At 43.6% G+C, this 19,334-nt stretch overlaps 1 protein-coding gene across 4 annotated transcripts in view; it reads left to right on the forward strand.

Annotated features, from left to right (window-relative positions):
* The window catches only part of mtmr4 (myotubularin related protein 4), a 40,934-nt gene that overhangs the window by 7,505 nt on the left and 14,095 nt on the right, over nt 1-19,334 (forward strand). For 2 of the 4 annotated variants that reach the window (XM_056397106.1, XM_056397107.1), the window contains exons 3-4: nt 13,547-13,636; nt 18,302-18,418. In XM_056397106.1, the coding sequence (XP_056253081.1) occupies nt 13,547-13,636; nt 18,302-18,418 (207 nt within the window). Of the gene's footprint in view, nt 1-5,927; nt 6,159-13,546; nt 13,637-18,301; nt 18,419-19,334 lie in introns of those variants that run through there. The other 2 variants (XM_056397104.1, XM_056397105.1) reach the window with 2 other exon arrangements.

Raw genomic sequence — 19,334 nt, forward strand, 5'->3', positions numbered from 1 at the left:
CTAGGTGCTGCTCTGGACCTCCTAGGTTGAAGGTGAAATGGCAAGAAGGGACTTCTGGACTCTCACAGGAAATGGCACAATACTGTTACAGACATAAACAAAGAGCAGGGGGTTGCAACATGTTTAACAACAGAATGCGCTTCTCAGAATATTGCCACTGTTTTAATTCGCCACACATGTGGTTCAGGGCTGCACAGTTAACTGTACTGTATGTCAATTAGAACCATTCAGACGTTTCATTCATTCATTTTTTGTCAGTAAGTGACACTTTATGATATTGGTCTATTAGAAATACAGAAACAATGAATTTCTCTCAGAAATTCCACTTCAGTGATGAAAAGTCTGTGCTCTAGTTTATTAAATGCAGGTGCAATAAAAAAAATGTGTTCTTTAGGTCATGGTAAAGACGACTAATGTTAAAACCACACAAGTTTTCCCATCACAGAAACATGAAGCAGTACCTCCAGCTTGCTCATGCATGCTAACGAACACATGGACATGTTTTTGGGTGGGAAGCCAGTGTGGGACCATGTATTTGTTGCTGCAGTAGCGACTCCTGCTGCTTTACAAGTGGATTATTTTGTAATTGACAAACATGCAAATAAATGCCTGGATATAACAAATTAGCCATGGTCATCTCTAAACAGGGAATTGTGGAGTAAGTGAAAGTAGATCGACCCCAGGCAGCATCTCTCTACACTTTATAAGTAGTTTTCTCAGCAGGGTTACGGTTTTATTGCACTGTTTGTTTCATTCAGGAACGTGCTGCTGCTTCAGTTAAACTGCTGTGTAGCAGGAACAGATGTTAGATGTTTGATGACTGCCACATGTCTCCTGTACAGCACCATGTTGTTGTTTAGTTGAGTGGTGAAGGTGTAACAGAAGTAGGTAAGGTATTGGGTAGAGATCTGTCCCTATTGCCCTCTAGTGGATGCTACTGGCTGTTCAGTTCTGAAGCAAAACTCAGACTAAATAGTTTTTGTATTATGTAACTTAACCATGAAAGTAATGTGTGCAAAAAGATAAGGAAATTATTGTGCCACTTCAAGTTGCTACATGCACCTCTGTTAGAATCTGAGTGCTGACTCAGATTTCATGTGGTTTGTCTCATCATGCTGCAGTTGTGAGCCTGAGGGTTATAATTAAACTGAAGCTTAGCAAATATAATGTGCAAGATGCAAGACTATTTGTAGTTCACAACTCTACTGACATTTAACATGAGCCATGCAGGCTGCACTTTATAGATGTGCAAGGCTTTTCAAATGAGGTGTTAAATGCATAATCTTCTGCAATTTTAGAATAGGATATCCAAAATATCTTTTGTCTGTTTGCTCTTCCTCTGTGAACACACAGTTAATGTACCTCAGCCATGAGAGACAGGAAGCAGTGAGAAATTCCTCCTGAAACTAATGGGCCCAGCTTTTATGGGACAGAGATAGGAAGTGTAACAGGAGCATGTGTGTCCCGAGGTTCTGGTCAGCTGGGTCTACAGAATGCCACCGTGGCCACATGCCCAGCTCTCAGCCTTTTTGTGGGACACACGGTTTAGCTCTGGGCTTAATTGATGACAGAGCTGAAGAACAAATAATGAACTCACTGAGGCACATAAAATGAGAAGTGAGCTAGTCCTGTGTTGAAGTTCAGTTTTTATGTGTTTGTGAAAAGCATCTTTTCACTGACCCCTCTCTTTGGGTGCAGCTGGGTGTGGTCAGAAGTTTGCTCTGTTGCACTTGTAACCAAACTCAAACTGTGACATAAGGTGCACTGAACACTGGAATCACTGGAGATCAGCAAAACTCATATTTGAAATTGAGTTGTTGTAGCATTTGTGCAACATGATTTCGCAGCTGTCATTTTGTCAGGTCTGTTGCTCTGTGGCCACAGCTAATGATATTACCTGCCCTCAGCTGCTGTTGATCTACGGGTTAATTTTCTCAGGTAGGATTGTGCGACATTTGTTCCAGCAGTTTGTTCCACAGGTAATATGATTCTTTTAATCCCGTCTTCTGAAGCAGTGTTTAATTGCTTCCCAGCCTCCAGCTTTTGCGCTGAAACAAAACGGGAAGTATTGAGTTCATGCTGTTGTCCACTCATGCTGCCATATTGTTAGCAGGATAATGCGATCATGGAAACGAGGACAATGGGGTTATTTTACCCTGCCCTCAGTACCCACAATGCACTGTAATGCTACCTTGTAGGGGTTGTGCCAAACTAGAAAGAGAGAAGTTAGTGTGCTTTGCAAAGATGGGTGTTTTTTTTTTTTTTCTGTGTTACTGCCCCATATGATGTCACCTTCTTACATAAGGATTAAGTCACCTGGATGTGTGTGCAGGTTTGTTGTTGTTGTTGTGTTGTTGTTGTTGTTGTTTAAATGCACTGACCACACACCAGAAGCGAGGGTGTGGGTGAGGGTGTAGCTAAAGCCAGAGGGTTCATTCCAGGTTGTTGTTAATGATTTGAATGTCACTCTCTTTGAAGGGACTTTTGCTTCCAACACTGTTTGACCTCGCTCTGGTTCCCGAGGCCTGGCTGTCGGTGTCTGGTTCCCTCTTCCTCCTTTTTCATTTGATCCAGATAATGGTAACGCTGTTGTTTTGTTCAGTGTACTTTGTGGCTCTTTTTAATCAGAGCCTGTTGACCAGAGCAGTTTGAGATGTTCTGATATACAACTTTTAATGGATGCCTGGCAGCCAATCAAAAACAAGTAAAAGGACAAAAGTTGCATGGCTGAGCATTTGGAAGCAATATATTGGACAGCCTGCATTTTAATGCTTTTAATGCATTACGTTAAGCTAAATCCTGCTTCAGGCTAATAGGTCAGAGTTGCCGCAGCTAACTAACAAAACACATTTTACATCTACAACACATTTTACCCACAAAATAACTGTAATTGATTTGGAAATCACATGTTGTAGACTGCAGGTTATGACTTGTATGAGTTCAAATTACACACAGAATACACACAAACATAACTCTATGCATTTACAGACGCTTGAAACATCCATATGCAAATACTTTGTAGAGTTTGGATAGAGTTTAGCTCTGTATACGCATCCTTTCTAATGGCTCATGTCTTATTTATATCCTCCTTCTATAGTTGTGTGTTAACTTGCAGGCTGACACTCTGCATTGGTGACTGGCTGCCCTCCTTTCCTAAAATAAAATGTGAGACACAGGAGGCCAAATCTGGTGCTCACTTTTGTGGTTGGTTCCGGGCGGGGCTGTTCAGACAGAAAGGGGGAATTTAAAGCCCAGTGTTTGGAAAATGATTTGACAGCCTGAGCCGTGCACTTAATTCAAAGTTTATTGTTTGAAATCTCCAAATTGCATATACAGGTTTACACCGAAGTAAAATGTCAAAGCAGATATATGTATATGTGTAATTCACACAAATTTATGTTCAATCTAAAAATAAAATCATTTTGAATGGTCTACCTGCTGAGGTTATACTGAAAGTCTGAATAAAGGGTTCAAAGTCTGCCGGAGATTTTCTTAAATAAATGAACGCTTCAGACAGAGGTGCTCAACAACACAACACAAGCTGGTGTAGCTTCTACCATCTCACCATGATGGCTCACTAAAGCATTTCTGCACTGACAAACTGAGCTTCGATATAATTCATAATGCTTTATTTCACTTCTTCATTGTGCTGGAGGAAAATAAATGAAACGAGTCACGGGTTTATCATGTGATATAAATGATTCTCAGTACGCTTCTGCCTGATTTGTGGAAGTGCATTTTATAGTGGCAGTCCATTTATCTGATGAGATCAAAGTCACACAGCACGAGTGTAATGCATCATGCCTCCTGCAGCATAAGGATCTCAGCTCTAATATACAGACATATTCAGAGTGTGTGACACAAGAGAATCTGAAATGGGCATCGTTTTTGTGTTCAAAAGACAATTTACTTAGATGTTTGTACATACATGGATGCTATAAAATCATCTGATTTTAACACTGGACAGTTGTACATCTAACTTGAGAACTAAACTGCCAGATTACTATCATTAAAAACATATGTAGTCACAAGTAGTTTTTTCTTTTCATTTACGATAAAAAGAGTAGAGCAGATATTGTGCGGCTGGATACGCAGGGACAATGTGCTGAAGCAGTGAGGTTGAATGACATGCTGAAATGTCTCGCTGTGATCTAGATCCTTGTGATATGTGATTTGGAAAACGTATTCTTACTTTACTGTGTCCGGTAGTTGTTCTGTATTTATTAACTATCGGTAGAAAACATGACTTGTCTGTAAATCCATTCATTCATTTAATCTTTGTTGGTCTGCACGTACTATAAAAGAAGGTGGTTTTATCTTAGCTTCCGGAGAAATGGCCCTCTGTATAGATATAAAGAAGGCGCTACAATAGAGATAACATTAGTTGTAGTCATTTGTTATTTTACACATTATTCTGGACATTTTGTGCATTACAGAGGAAGGCACAGTACAGTATGAACTATAGGTAGATGTGTGCAAATACCTAAATATCAGTTCACCTCTACAGACAGAGATTACATTGTACACTCCCTGGCAGTCATGAAGAAGTATGAGTAACCGCAGGTTTATACAAAGCCGTTGAAGTGTGTCTGTTTGAGAGAGAGTTGTAAAATGGAAATTTAGAAGGGAAGAATTGGGTGGTTTGTTTACCTGGATTACACTTACGAACCCTCCCACACCACACCATGAAAATGCATCTCGTTAAAATGTGACCATGTTGAAATTACTTTATGGGACCAACCCCTGTAAAATTAATCCCATTGTAATAGTGCGGCGTTCTGTATCAGGCCTATGCTACGCCGTTATACGCGTTATGTAATGTGGGGTCATACTGTTGAAGGCGAGTAGCTGTCACGACTCTACCATGGAGGAGATTGGGGCAAGAGAGGGGGAAGGGCCGTGTGGAGCATATGGGAAACTGTACACACCACATACATCCCGTGACCTTCCCTGAATATCAGGCACAGGAAGGTGCTGCGACCAGCCCGTGCTAGGTGCAAAGATGTACTGCACTTGTGTAGGACAGTGCCAAGAAGACACTTAGAGACGGGGGGAGAGGAAGAGTTTTGTGTCTGTAGAATGCTGTGTCACCAGAGATCTCCGCATAGACTCACTCTCCTCAACACCCTCCCTCCTCTGTCCTCTGCCACGTATTTTCCTCCTGCACTAGATCAGTTGCTGCCAAAGCAACGGTTTTGTGACGGGATACTGTCCAACCGCTGGATGGAGTGTGTCTCTGCTCTCCGTCTGTGTGTGCGTGAGGTTGTGTTTTTTGTGTTCAGCATAGCCTGTGCACACAGACACGAGCTGACGGTGTGTGCTTGGGCAGTCTCTACGGTGTGCTGCAGTTGATGTCAGGTGGTGCGCTGCATGGCGGTCGGAGCATCTTCTGGTTGCTGGCGGTACACTCCAGGCTTTACCACCTCATTGCTGAGGGAGAGGCATATTTATGAGGAGATGTCGGTGAAGGGTGAACAAGGGTGGAGGAAGGGATGAGAGGGAGACGGGGGGAGAAATGTGTGCGAGCATGTGAATGTGAGAGAGGGAGGTAGATGCGCATGCAGAGGGAGGAGCTTAGCATCAGGCAGTTCCCTCTATCTTCCTTTCTCTCCTGCTTTCTCTTCTCGCAGTTTCCCCCCCATCCGCTCGCTACAGTTGAGAAGGCACATCTGCAGTCATTTCATCACTTTCACCGCTTTCCCCTCACTCATAACTCAGCTGATCGGGTGGACCGCTGCTCTTGGACTATCCTTCTGTCAGCAGTGCAACAGGGGCTGTCTTCAGACGCCAGCGTGCTCTCTCTCTCTCTCTCTCTCTCTCTCTCCTCTCGCTGGGAGCGGTTGGGGGTGGGGGGTGGGGGGGTTGGGGTTGGGGTGGGTTCCCGAATGAGAGCTTGGACTACTGGCGTGTTGTCCTGTAGCACCTCTTGAGAAGGGGGGGAACGTGCAGAAGGTGGAGGGGGAGAGGGGTGGCAGGCAGAGGGGTTCGGAGTGGATGAGGGGTGGAGAGGCTCCGGCTGGGAGAAGAATGGTTATGCCGGCTCCTCGTGCTCTGGTCGTGCTGCTGCTCCATAGGCTGCGTGTCATCCTGGCACAGCCCTGCCTCTCCTCGACATGAGCCTCGCAGGAAGGGTGTCCTGCTCCATGCTCAACTGCTTTGTAAGTCAACAGGCTTTTATTTTGGCCTTCATTTTTGTTTGTGATGGGTGTGTATCAAAGCCCTCCCCTCCCGACCTCGCCTTGTGTGTGTGGGTATGTGTGTGTGTGTGTGTGTGTGTGTGTGTGTGTGTGTGTGTGTGTGTGTGTGTGTGTGTGTGTGTGTGTGTGTGTGTGTGTGTGTGTGTGTGTGTGTGTGTGTGTGTGTGTGTGTCTGCCTGACAATCAGTGGGGGATGGGGGGTTGGTCACCACACGTGAGCGCTGCAGTTATTAAGTAACCGGCACTGATTCCACATACAAATAATTGAATTACCTCAGTGCCTTCTCATGCGTGTGGTGATGAAAAGCTTTTATTGCTGTCATTACTTAACTCTGTGGGATGGAGGGCTCTGAGCTGCCAGTGCGTTGATTGGCAGGGAGGAGAGAAGGGGGGGTCAGGAGTAAGGTGTGTAAACCGTGTGCTGCTGAGAGTGAGCACATTGTGCACTCACCGCCTGAGAGCAGTGTAGTGTGTTCACTGCAGTGGAGAACCTGCATTGTGCAGTAGTCATGGTATTGGGGTGTATACTGTCGGGGGTATGAAAGGATGACTGATGTAGAGGAGGAGGAGTTCTTCCCAGTTTGGTCTGGACACAGAATGATGAAAAGGTTGACGGACTAGGAATAAGACAGGATGGTCTCAGCCTCACACCTCGGGGCATAAATTATCTGATGGTTCACAAGTTAACTTCCGAGCTTTCAGTGATGTTCACAGTCCTCTGTCTGGGCCCATTAATCGCTAACTTTCAACCAAACAGTAAATTCTCTCACATTCACCTGTCTGCCATCCCATATCATTGGTCCAACAAATATAATATATCCTTTCCAAACTTGGTAAAAACACCACAGCCTCTTTCATATATTTGATTTGCAGTAATTCTGTCACTGACAAAATTAGTATCTGATAACTGTGTCAGTGGTACAAAACATCCATCTAAATCATATGTCATTAGGTTGAAATAAATACTCACTGCTTACAAAATGTTTGACACTGGGTAATAATAGATAAAATAGAGATAAGTAATGAAATGTATTTCATAACAAGATGATGAGTGTACAGCTCTGCTAGTGGCTATGCTGCTAAATGTGCCAAATGCTAATGTCCAAGCTCACTGTGACAATGCTAACATGCTGATGTTTAGCAGGTATAGTGTTTACCATGTTCACTCTCTTAGCTTATTGTGTTAGCATGTTAACATTTGCTAATTAGCACTAAACACAAGGTACAACTGAGGGAAAAGGATTTATTTATAAACCAAAAGTAATGGACACATTTAAATATTAAGTTCATGGTGTCAATAGATGAAATATCAGCTAATCATCAAAGTAAATATGATTCAGGATGATTGACACAGTGTTTCATGGCTGTAAGTTGTTGCTGAGATGTTTCAGTTTGAACCAAAGAGATGGACAGACCAACACACAGGCATTGCCGTCCACAGAGCCATGTTGCTAACATGACTAACAATGATCAGACAATAGCAGCAGGGCTGCTAAATAGAAATCATCATAAGCTAAACCTTAAAGAGTTAATGTCTTGTGCAACAGGCACTGAGTTAAACCTACTATGTATAGACGATATTGAATGATGTTAACATTTTCAACATCTATTATTGAGAAAGCTTTAATCTAACTTCCATCACTAGCTCTTCCAGAGAAAGCATTGTGAAGTTATCTGGTGGATCAGGAAGAGTGCTGCAGCTGCTTTTTTCTTTTCTCTGTGAGCAGACATTGACGTTGTGACCAGGCGCTACACAATTTATGATCTCTCTTTAATATGTCTGTAGTGGAGCTGAGTCAGCAGTTCTTCTTCTGCGTCAGTGTCTGTATAATTTAGTGTCCAGGTTCCTCTCTTACTTCAGTGGATCACAGCTCTGTCAGTCTCCTCATGTGGAAGAGGCAGCTGCAGGACTGTGCCAAGTTTTCATCACCGGCGCTATTGTTGTGATTCAGCTGCGGAAAAAACATCTTGTGTTACTGTTCCAATATATCATGTTTATCTGCCTCTGTGATATGTTGTCTGAGCTAAATGGAGCCATAAAAAGCACTAATTGAATTGGTTAAGATTTTTTCTATGACTCAGATTCTATTATACCCACCAGCTAAACGAATCAAAAGTGTAAGTACAGCCAAAAGCTTTTTGGGGATTTGCTTCAGGTCGTTTACCTCGTTGCACCCTCGTTGGTACCTGTGAAGAGTCTGGTGTTGGGCCTCACCACCCTGCACGACACCAAGGCGGTGACAGCCGTAAAACATGTACACAGCAGGTGACACTCAGTGTGTTGTGATGCTAAGGAAGCTGTCATGACCACAGCGTCCTGACAGCGGACTGGAGGCAGCGAAATGAGGCAGATCAGGTTGGATTTTTTACTCAGAAGAAGAGTATTCAAAGGGTTAAGTGATGCTTAGCTGACACTTTCTGCTGTTTTCTCAGAATCAACAGCCCAAACAAGCCCACTTTGTCTGTTCCCACACGAAGCTCTCTTTGCTGTCTATTTTCCTTCCATCCTAATGTTTGGAGAAGATCTATATTGTCACCTGTTCGTTACATCGCCCAGGAACGAGCACTTTAAATATCTCTACATAGAAAGACCTGTTCCGACTCTGACTCTCCAACTTTATATGTTTCAGATAACTTCTGCTTATTATAGAAAACCCTGGCTCTGCCTCGTTCCCTCAGCTGTCGGAGCACAGCTCTCTTATGAGCCTAAAATGGGACTGATCATTTAGAACATGGTGGTCTATGAAATATTAAGTCGGAGTGAGGGCAGGGAGAAAGAAATGCATTAAAAGAGATTCGTCATACTCTGCCATCCTTGATCTTGACTGATGCCTAGTCCTAACCGGACTCTCAGCAGAGAATATTTTTTGTTTTGGTTGTTTTCAGCTCGTATTTGGTGACTTTCATTCCCCCCTGTCCTTGCTTCCTGTGTTTCCATCCGCCCTTGTCCTTTCCCTCCTCTGTGGCAGCGCATTTGGGTCATTCTCTGCAATTTAAACAATGTCCTTACCTGTGCTTGCCTCATTTAATATGTCGAAAACAGTAAATAAGTGCATGTAGCCCACATATTGAGGAGGTCACCTTTGCATCATGTAGCGATTCTCTAATCTGCACATCTCTAGGACAAAACCTCGGTCAGATTAAGTAAATAATCTGGTGAGTAAGGACAGCAAATTGTTTCCCAAAGCTTCAGAGAGAAAGCGACTCGGGCTCTAAAAAGAGGTTGTTGTATCCATGGCAACCAGACACTTATTCATGAAGACTGTGCCACTGTCTTTTTCTCTACCTATTCCACCTTCATGCTGCCAGTTTTGTTCATTTCTCCATTCACACACGTGCAGAAATCCCTGGAGATAGTTTTCCCTGGAAACAGTCACTCAAACGTGTTTTCACCAGACAATTACAACTTTATTTCAGTGTAGTAAAAATGAGCCCTGCATGTTTTTACACCACATACACACGTTTTAATCAGCTACACTGGAGCTGTGATAGCTGATATGGCAATACACGTTATCAAGACATTGCATGTGCTATCAACCCTGACATTTATATTTGATAGATGTGCGGAGGCGTGTGTGTGTGTTTGTGTGTGTGTGTTTGTGTGTGTGTGTGTGTGTGTGTGTGTGTGTGTGTGTGTGTGTGTGTGCGCATGCCTGTCAGCTCCAGCTTTTTGATTGCTCGTTGGACAAAGGTGGGGGAGGGTGTGCAGGCTCACAGCAGTGACAAAGCAAAAACGTGTTGGGCACAGGACAAGCTGTGCTCCATCTTTGTGAGTCGGTAGGAAGTGAGAGCATTTCCCTTTTCCTTTAATCTTCTGTAAGCTGATTGTCTGGACACCATGCAATGGACCAGAAATCAGAAGACAGAAGTGCCTCCCTGCCTGCGTTTGTTTGCCAACGTAATGACAGAGTTTTAAGCCCTGTCTTGTTTAAGTGTTATCTGCCGTTAGGAGGGACTTATGAAAATCTTCCTCCTAACGCTGCTACACCGATGTCTGTGCTGTAATGCAGCTCAGCCCATGTTTTACTTTACTTGACATTTTCTGTCCTTTTGTCTGTTGAAGCTGCCACAAAAACTTGTCAGGTGAACAACCGGGAGTCTCTTCTTTCTGATGTTTCATGTTTATCACCAACAACGCATCCGTATACGCCAGCCTGTGTTTATAGACTGTGTCTTGGATTCACGGGGCAGTACGACATCTACACAACTTTTAGTCAGCTGTTTTTTTTTTGCCTTGAAAGTACACTGTGTTCTAGCAGGCGTCCCAGGAGTGCAACGTCAGGACTGCTCCATGAGAGAACTGAGTAAATGGTGCCAAGGATCTACCAGGTAGTGCAGCAGAAGATGTATTGGAACAAGGGAGTGGATGGATTATTGACGTGTGTGTGTGTCGTTCTGGTATTAGTCATGTTGTGGGGACCTAAATCTGTTTACACATGGGGATTGTCTTCCTTATGGGGAAAAAGGCAAGGCCCCATTAAATTCAAGTGTTAAGCTTAGTGTAAGTTTAGGTTAAGCTAAAGCTGAGTGTTAGGCAAGTAGCAGGAAATTAATTAATTAGTGAAAGTCAGTGTAATGTCTTCTGAAGTCATGGAGACGTGTGTGTTTGTACGTATTGAGTTTATGTTCCTCTCTAGTGACTGGCAGTGAGTTTCTGAGTGGGAGACTCTATGACCATAGTTTCTCAAGTAATTTACAGCGGCTGTCTGACACGCCACGGTAAACTTTATTCCCTCAGAGAAAGCCAGCGGGTCTGTGCCTGGATGGCAGGCTGGCGCTTCAGACTGCCCGGCAACAGTGTGTTAGATCAACCTGTAATCACCCAGCCCTTGCAGGGTACCTCTGACTGATGGCCACTGTCACTGTCCGCCCATTCTCAGGTGAAAATAAGTAAAATTGATGACACGCAGCTGCCTCGTCAGTCTGATGCCGAAGGCAGACTCAGGTTAGAGGTCAAAAGATTAGTGGCGTTGCATTGCAGAGGGAGTTGGAGGAGTTCAGACAAGTTGGCTAGTCTGAAGTTGAGGCATGTTAATGATGATTTTCTTGCACCACTGTTTGACTTTTAAATGCAATATTTTACAGTGAGAAACAGTTGAACACTCAGCGGTGGAACAGTTTATGGTGTAGCAGTAGCAGGTAGCCTGTGGTGATTTATTGTGTTAATCTCTCCCACACAAACACACTTGCCATACCTATAATAATCCATCAATACAAAGGCAGCAGCGAACAGTTCTCCAACCAACTGACACTGAGATCTGGACCTGTACTGTGTCCCCGCTATACTTCGATTTAGGGCTATAGCTAATGATTATTTTCATTATCTATTAAGCTGCTATTATTTTCACTATTGATTGTTTTGCCTGTAAAATGTCCTTTATATATTTTGCGGCGGCATCTTCCTACTCCTCGTTTTGTCCGACCAACCTTCCAAAATACGCAAAGATGTTGATTTTACTTTTATTTATTTTATCAAAATAGTTTGAACTCATACATTTTTCAACATTTTATTGTTTGAAATTGGTAAATTTCCAACAAATTGTAATTAGTAGTTGTTGATGCTGCTTTTTGAATAGCTAACAGTACTCTTCCTTCACATTCAAAGGTGCATATGTCATGTCAGCAGTAAGCTTTTTCTCTATTGCTGAGCCTATAGATGTGCACTGTAGATCGAGCCTCTGTCAAAACTTCAAAGTCACTGAAGCTGATAAATGATGCTTTGGCTGTCATATTCTTATGATCCCCATGCTTTTGTTGGATAGTGACATGCCAGTTGCTTGTAGGAGACGGGTTGTCACTGTAGGGACACTGTCTCCATCTGTTACCAGTCAACCCAATGGGTGGTATGCTTATTCTGTGGTTTAATCACCAGCTTGGACCTTTGGTTGACAGATGTAATGAATGTAAACATGGCGGGAGGTCTGCTTGGTTAGACATCAGGGAGTTTCCCACTAAAATATGTGACATTTTGCTGTGTCCTTTGTCCTGGAGCACAGGAAGAGACCAGCCCGAGTGTGTGGATGTGGTCCACCGAAATAAACCACAGATGAATGCATTCTGCCTCCTTCTGTTGCCCCTTCGGGGGCTCCATATCTGTTTTCATTAAGAAACAGCGTCGACATACGGTCATACTCGGATGGAGACGCCAAATCAAGCAGAGCAGTAAAGGTAGCCGCGATCAGGCCGCCAGAAACCAAACTGGGTTTGTCCCCAACCGCTGAGGTGACTCAGTTGCAGCAGAAATGACAGAGACGGGGTGGATGTGGGGTGAAGGACATGCCTGCACATGTCACAGCAGACGATCAGAAATCTAGACAATGTTAGTCACATATCATATATATACAGTGTTCAATTTATAACACTCAAAATCTGGATAACGATATACATGTAAATGCTGTGGATTTTAAAGGGCGTGGGCATGTCCTCCACTTTGATCGTTTGATTAGTTTTTACCCCTCTCTCTCTCCAGTGATTGAAGTATGACCTGATGTAAGTGTTTGCTCAGAGGACAGAGGCACAGAAGCTGCAAGGACAGGGTTGACTGCCCTCTTTGTTCCTCTCTCATTCTTCTCTCTGCTGCTTCTCGAGGTGTTGCGGTCTAATTTTAGCCAACCCTCCGTTATAACAGGTGTGCACTTGATAAGGCTCCATTTGCATTCATTAATCAGCAGCCATAAGAAATGCCACATTAAATTAAGTTTGTATTTGGTTATTGGATATTAAAAATCTCTCTAGACATTGATGACAGTGCCTCATGAATAACTGGTCACGTCTGTCAAATACTTTATTAAGTCCCAGTATCTTTATTTGCTCAAGAATGTAACACCCAGTCACAAAGTCTGCAGGGTTTTGGTGTCTGCTGCCCACTTCTGTCTATCATTTGCATATGCAATAACTACCGGCACAGTGCCAAAGCAAACAATATAAATACGTCAAAGTCGGATTCTTCCTACATCATTATTATTATTAATCAATCGGGGAATAGGCTGGTTAGGATCAATTGGTAAACATTTCAAATAGATTGCCTCATTGACCTAACACAAGGTCGTGTGCCCCCTATTAAAAAGGAATTTTGGATCTCTAGTAGTCAATATTTAATCTGCTACGTGATGTCTGTGAGTCGGCTGGTGGGGATTGTGAAATTCCACCTGGCATGTATCTTACCACACTGATGAACGCTCAGTACGAAAACACAGAACATGAACTCCCGTGTCTGATTTTACTGAACTTTTTTTTGGCCTTGTCAGTGTACTTCCTTGTGGTCTGACACTGCCATCATTGCACTGTATTAGCTCAATATGACAGAAGTATTTATCTGACGACCTCTGTGTTGTGTCTGTGTGTGACAGGGTGAAGAGGGGCCTCCCAGTCTGGAGTACATCAAGGCCAAGGACCTGTTCCCCCAGAAGGAGCTGGTGAAGGAGGATGAAAGCCTTCAGGTGAGATGAACGGTCTTCATCAACCCTTGAAAACTACAGCTCTATACCGCACCTCCATCTGTTCTGACACCAAGCTCCATGTCTGAGAGGCAGACAACTTTCAGATATGACCTCATGTTGAAGCCCTGGTTCCTCTGAAACACCCTGACGTAGCTTGGTGGTATGGGGAGTGGCGTCTCGTGACCGCCAAGATATTACTGCAACAGTCACAACTCTGCAGGCCTGAGGCCAGACGCTGAAGGAGATGATGACACTGGAGTAAAGGAGAACATTTTTGTCATTGCTCAGCCATGTTTTACCTTATCGGTGTTCAACATGGGGAAAAAGTTAATTAGCTAAACTGGTGGATAACAAAATATTTGCATTTGAATGCAGCCACTGCCCACGCTCGGTACAGATAAGACCTTCATACTTCTAAAAGAAACACATAGATTCAGAATTAGTCTCCTACATTCAGATGCAACGCCTTAACAAGAGCAGAGGAAAAGTTTTGAAAGCAGGAGGTTGAAAATGTTTAAAAAGCTTGTGTGTATGTACGGTATGAAAGGACTGAAGACGGTGTGATTCACATGTTTCTGGAGGAGCAAAGGGTTTTTACATGGGTGGCTCTCACACTGACAGGAAAAAAAAGCCACATGAATGAACAGCCTCAGATATTTAGACTGTGTTTACAGTGTTCTCTGGTTGACCAGAGTGTGACATTTCTTTGCTGTTTAAACCAAGGAAATAAAAAACACAAAGATCAGATTATGTGTAAATTACATCTGCACTATTACATAAGTAAAATGTAATATGTGATATGTGATATGATATGTGTACATAAATCCACATGTCATTCAAACACCAAACTGCACAGGCTGACCGTAGACGCTACCACCCATGCAACACTATTACTGGCTCTGCATCGGGTTTAAACCCCTATTTTATTGTCATTATTTACATGTTATCGACCTCTAAAATTGCACAATTTATCAGTGCCTTCAAGACCTACTTGGTTAAGTACAACAACAAAAAAATGACTTTGGAGGTTTGAGAACTATAGAGGAATAGATTATCCCACGTTGTTCCAAGCAGAAGTCACTGCAGCAGATGAAGGACGGGGAAGATAAAAAGCATTTAAGTCATTGAAGTGAGAAGGATTTGTAAGTCTCTTCCACAGTGAAGATGCCAGTAGCAAAATTGTGATGGGCAACTTGCGCTGTGCCCTCCATGGTGTTGGGTCTGTGCTCTGTGGCTGTCTGATGGTTAATGGAGCTGAGCATCATGTGTCTGGAGAACTAGACAAAGGAAAAGTGGAGGGAGGAGGGAATTGCTCAGCCTGGGGTCACTATCTGTTGTTTCTCTTTTTTTGTGGTTTTCAAGTGGAGCACATTTTCCACTCAGGCTGCAGTGAACTGCAGGGGCTATCAACCTGTTCAAAAGTGTTCATTATTAATATTGTTATAATTGTTATTATCATCGTGTGTTTTCAAAAAGACTCTGTGTTCCTTTAATTCCTGAGAATCAGTGTGAGAAGAATGGAGAGGAAAGTTTTGAGGCTGAATCTTAAGCTGAGGAACCGGAGGGCACTTATAATTACACTTTGTAATTATTCTCATTTTAGTCACCTTGCAACATTTTCTGTTTCTGCAGTCTTTTACTTCCCCTCCCCCTGCATTGACACACACACACACACACACACACACACACACACACACATGCAGTCATTCATTGTGTCTCTGCTTTTGTGTTTTTCTTTGTGCACTCCCATAGTTTCACTGACAGCTGATGTCTCTTAACAGTGTTCCTGTGGGCAAATTACAGGCATTCCCCACCATATTCAATACCCTGCTGCTTTTCCTCTTGTGTGCGTGAGAGCTGCGGTGCATGCTTTGAGTTCTGAGTGTGTGCATTTGCACATGTGCATGTCCTCACAGACAGGCTGCTTGAAGCGGAAGTCACGACTCACAAGTCAGAGAGTGTTATTCATGGGTCTTTCAGCACTCCCTCTCTCTCTCTTCCCCTCCCTCCCTCCTTTTTTTATAATTCTGCCGCTGAAGGCCTCATAGAGGAAACGTGACACAGTATCTTCTGCTGCATTCGCTGCCGGTGACTCATGCACCCACTTTTGGAGCACAGCTTGTTTAATGCAGCTCCCGGTCTGTGCAGCACGTTAGCTATGGCACTCTTAGCAGGACATGTTGGTCTGTTCCACAGCAGAGCAGCGCACAGACTCAGTCGTTGCACGTTGTCATTTCTGCTGCTGTTCAGGCAGTAGTGCTCATTGCGAACTGGCTACATTCCCTGTCTCATGACAAATGCAAAAATGCTTTTGATTAAGCTTTTCCCTTTTTTCTCAGTTACAGAAAAAGCTGTAGATTTAGTTTTATAGTAGAAAAACTATCAACAGCGTCAGTTCTCTGTTTTTGTACCAGTCACTTTAAAGTTGAGTTACAGCCGTCGCATTTTAAATATTCCACTTTTTAGAAGTCGTAGTGCGGGGTGCCAAGGGGACTGCTGCCTATATTTGGCTCTGATGGTGTCTGAGTGCAGATACTATGTGCTCCATTTCCCAGCTTAAGCTGTACTCTTTCCCCTCATCATGCCTCCTGTCCGGGCTCACGCACACATTTTCAGTTAGAGATGAGCAACAGCAGGTGCAGCGGTACATATCAGGGTTTTTTTTCTTTTTTTTTTTTAACATAAGCTCTCTGGACCAAGAGTCATCGACACTCGGATGCGCTGACAGCTTTTGACCTTTTGCCAATCATTAATATTCCTTTTAAAAAGACAAGAATAGTTTTGCTTTATTTTAGATTCTTTATGTTTTATCTCTTCTTAGATGTTGACCTGTATTTATCCGTCAGTCACATCCAGCTCGTTGGCCCTGATTTAATAAAGGCTGTGCTTTTAACCATGTGGGCTAATGTTGTTTCAAGTGAGCCTGATTTGCTGACATCTCACCATAATCCCCCATCTGCCTGGCTGCATGTCCTCTTTTAACATGCACCAGTGGGTGCTCCTCTGCGTGACTCAGCATTGCATGCTAATGCAGGATGAGGTAATGTTGTCTCTAAGCAACACTGTTGTCCTCACTACCAGCAACTACACAACCAGAGCTGGGTTGTTATTCATGTTCCCCAATGATTATGATTATGTTTTAGCAGCCAGCAGTAACAGCAGCACACACAGAAGAACACTAAGAAAGAACAGTAAGAAAAACTGAAGTGTGAGGAGGTCACGCAAGTGAAGAATGCATGAGCATAACACAATCTTCATTTTGTCAGATGGGAGACGGTGATGTCCGAGTAATAATATCCCAACAGGCTTTACTGCTTCACATTGGCCAGGAGAAGTGTTTTATGCAAGGTGATTGAAAAAGAAAAGTCATCAGTACAATAACTCAGAGTTGTCAGTGAGAAATCGGCCGCTGTGAAATCGGTTGTACGTCTCCATTTTTATATGAAATCACTTAGATGCTGGCAAATGTAGCTGTGCGTCTCTTCCACGCGGTCAGCTTTTAAAGCTGATGCCCTGCCTCAGAAAGAATTGAAAAATGTGTTCTTTTAACCTCTGTTGGGAACCAATTATCTTAATGTAGGGGTCTCGTTGCAGCCAAAGCCCGGCCTTGGCTGTGTCTGTAATAAAATGGGTCCAAGTAAGAACGTTAATGGACAGTTTGGGTTCCCTCACTGTACTGTCAGCAGTGTGGAGACAGCCTCCCTCCCAGTCCTGCCTCTTGTCTGCCTGCTCACTCAGCCTCACCAACAAGCCCTCTGCACTCACAAAGGTCCTTCTGTAAAAGTACTATGAACTAATTGGACAGTAACACATGCAGAGTTTCTCATGTCCCTTTTTCTCAGTCAGTGCGAGTTTAGCTTCCAGTGGCCAGTTGGTTTTGTTTAGCACTGCGTATTTTAATGCTGTTGCCAGTGTGATATTTACGTTTTAATAACGACACCAGAGTGGTTCTACAAAAGTTCAAAAATGGATCAGTGTTAAATTTTGTCTTAGTGCAAAGCAGCTGTACTGATCCTCATCTGAAAAAAATGCACTATTAAATAACAAAGTTATTCAAAATCAGAAATGATCTAATTAAAGAAGTAAAGTCAAAGTTTACTGTTGACTAGTTAGGATGATTTTAGCGATGCTAGCAGTGTGGCTAAAGGGATAGCAATGTCTACCACTGGTAAATGTTGATATATATCAACAACTATTTGATATTTCATTTTTTCAGACATTTATGGAGCCTTTTTTTTTTTTTTTTTGATGCTCCGACTAGTAGGTCAAAGTTTTTCCGTATCAAGTGTGATATGCCAACGTCTACTCTGACCTGTGACCTCACACCACAATGAGGTTGATGTTTGGGATCCGAGTGAAAAGCCTCAACAGCTTTTGGATGGATTGTCATGAAATGTGCAAATGTGGTGCAGACATTCATGTCCTATGACTGTACCTCTGTGCCGGGTACAGCCAGACGGAGCTACGAGCATGATTGCGGAGTTTTGTATTTATATCTTTAATAATGAGAACCAGCGTGGACAACACAGAGCACAGCTTTAAAAATAGACTGCGGATGTTATGATTATCCGCACAGCAGACATAATGAAGCCCGACTGTAAACAGGTGCTGGTGTCATGTTTTTGCAGCGCAGACTAAAACATTTTGTTGTTTGTGTCCCTACAGGTGCCATTCCCAGTTCTTCAGGGGGAAGGGGTGGAATATCTTGGCTGTGCCGATGAAGCCATCATTGCCATTTCTAACTACAGGCTCCACATCAAGTTCAAGGACTCTGTCATCAACGTGAGTGCACGTCACAGACCATGAACACACAGAAGAACCGCAAAATTTTCAATTTGGTCCAGATGGCATGAGTGTCACTACTGCTGCCATGCCACGCCGCTACAGAAAGCCAATGGCAGGAGAGAAGAGGTTGTAAATTTTCATTTGGACGCTCATGAGCTTTTTCCCTTTTCCCCCATATACATTTTATGAACATATAATTGTGCTAACAAGGCAAATAAACCTGCGAGTATTTTACACGAGTTGCCCGTAAAGTGGTTTTAGTCATATCCCAGCGAAGTTGGCGTGAAGTTGTATGTACCAGGTTTGTACCACCGGCGTCGCGGGCCCTCTGATCTTCAGGCAGGAGAGGTTTGATCTGACATCTAGGCTCCAAAGGCTCGGCCCCCGCTGGCACTGATGTCCACCAGCTCGCTCCTGCTGACGTCAGGCCTTGCTCAAACACAAACAGGCCAATTGTTTGCATCCACTGGCAGTGAAATTCCTCCTTCATCCCAAATCCCTGTCATTTATTCCAGAAGCTGAATCCCTGTTGGAAAAGATGACAGGGATTTGAAAAGGAGGAGGGGGAGAGGGCAGATCAGCGGGACGTTCGGGACGCCTCTCTAACCTTGACTTACTTTATCGCAGGGGAGTCGGATTAATGCGTTCAAACGTCAGCAGCTACGAGTCCCTATCGAACTGGTTTCCTACTGGGCAGAGTCCTGCCTTGACCCCAGCAGCACAGAATGAACTCTGTATGAATGCCAACAGGCCACAACCTCTCACCCACACCCCCCACCCCACCCCCTTCTCAACTCACCCCCCTACTTCTAAGCTGTTTTCTTGCCCTTTGCTCCCGTCCATGTTTGTCTTTCTCTCCATGATTTCCATTTGGCTTGGTCATGTGCTGCAAGTAGCGCACTGCGTGATCCAC

The sequence above is a fragment of the Seriola aureovittata genome, chromosome 15, assembly GCF_021018895.1.
Source record: "Seriola aureovittata isolate HTS-2021-v1 ecotype China chromosome 15, ASM2101889v1, whole genome shotgun sequence".
NCBI lineage: Eukaryota > Metazoa > Chordata > Actinopteri > Carangiformes > Carangidae > Seriola > Seriola aureovittata.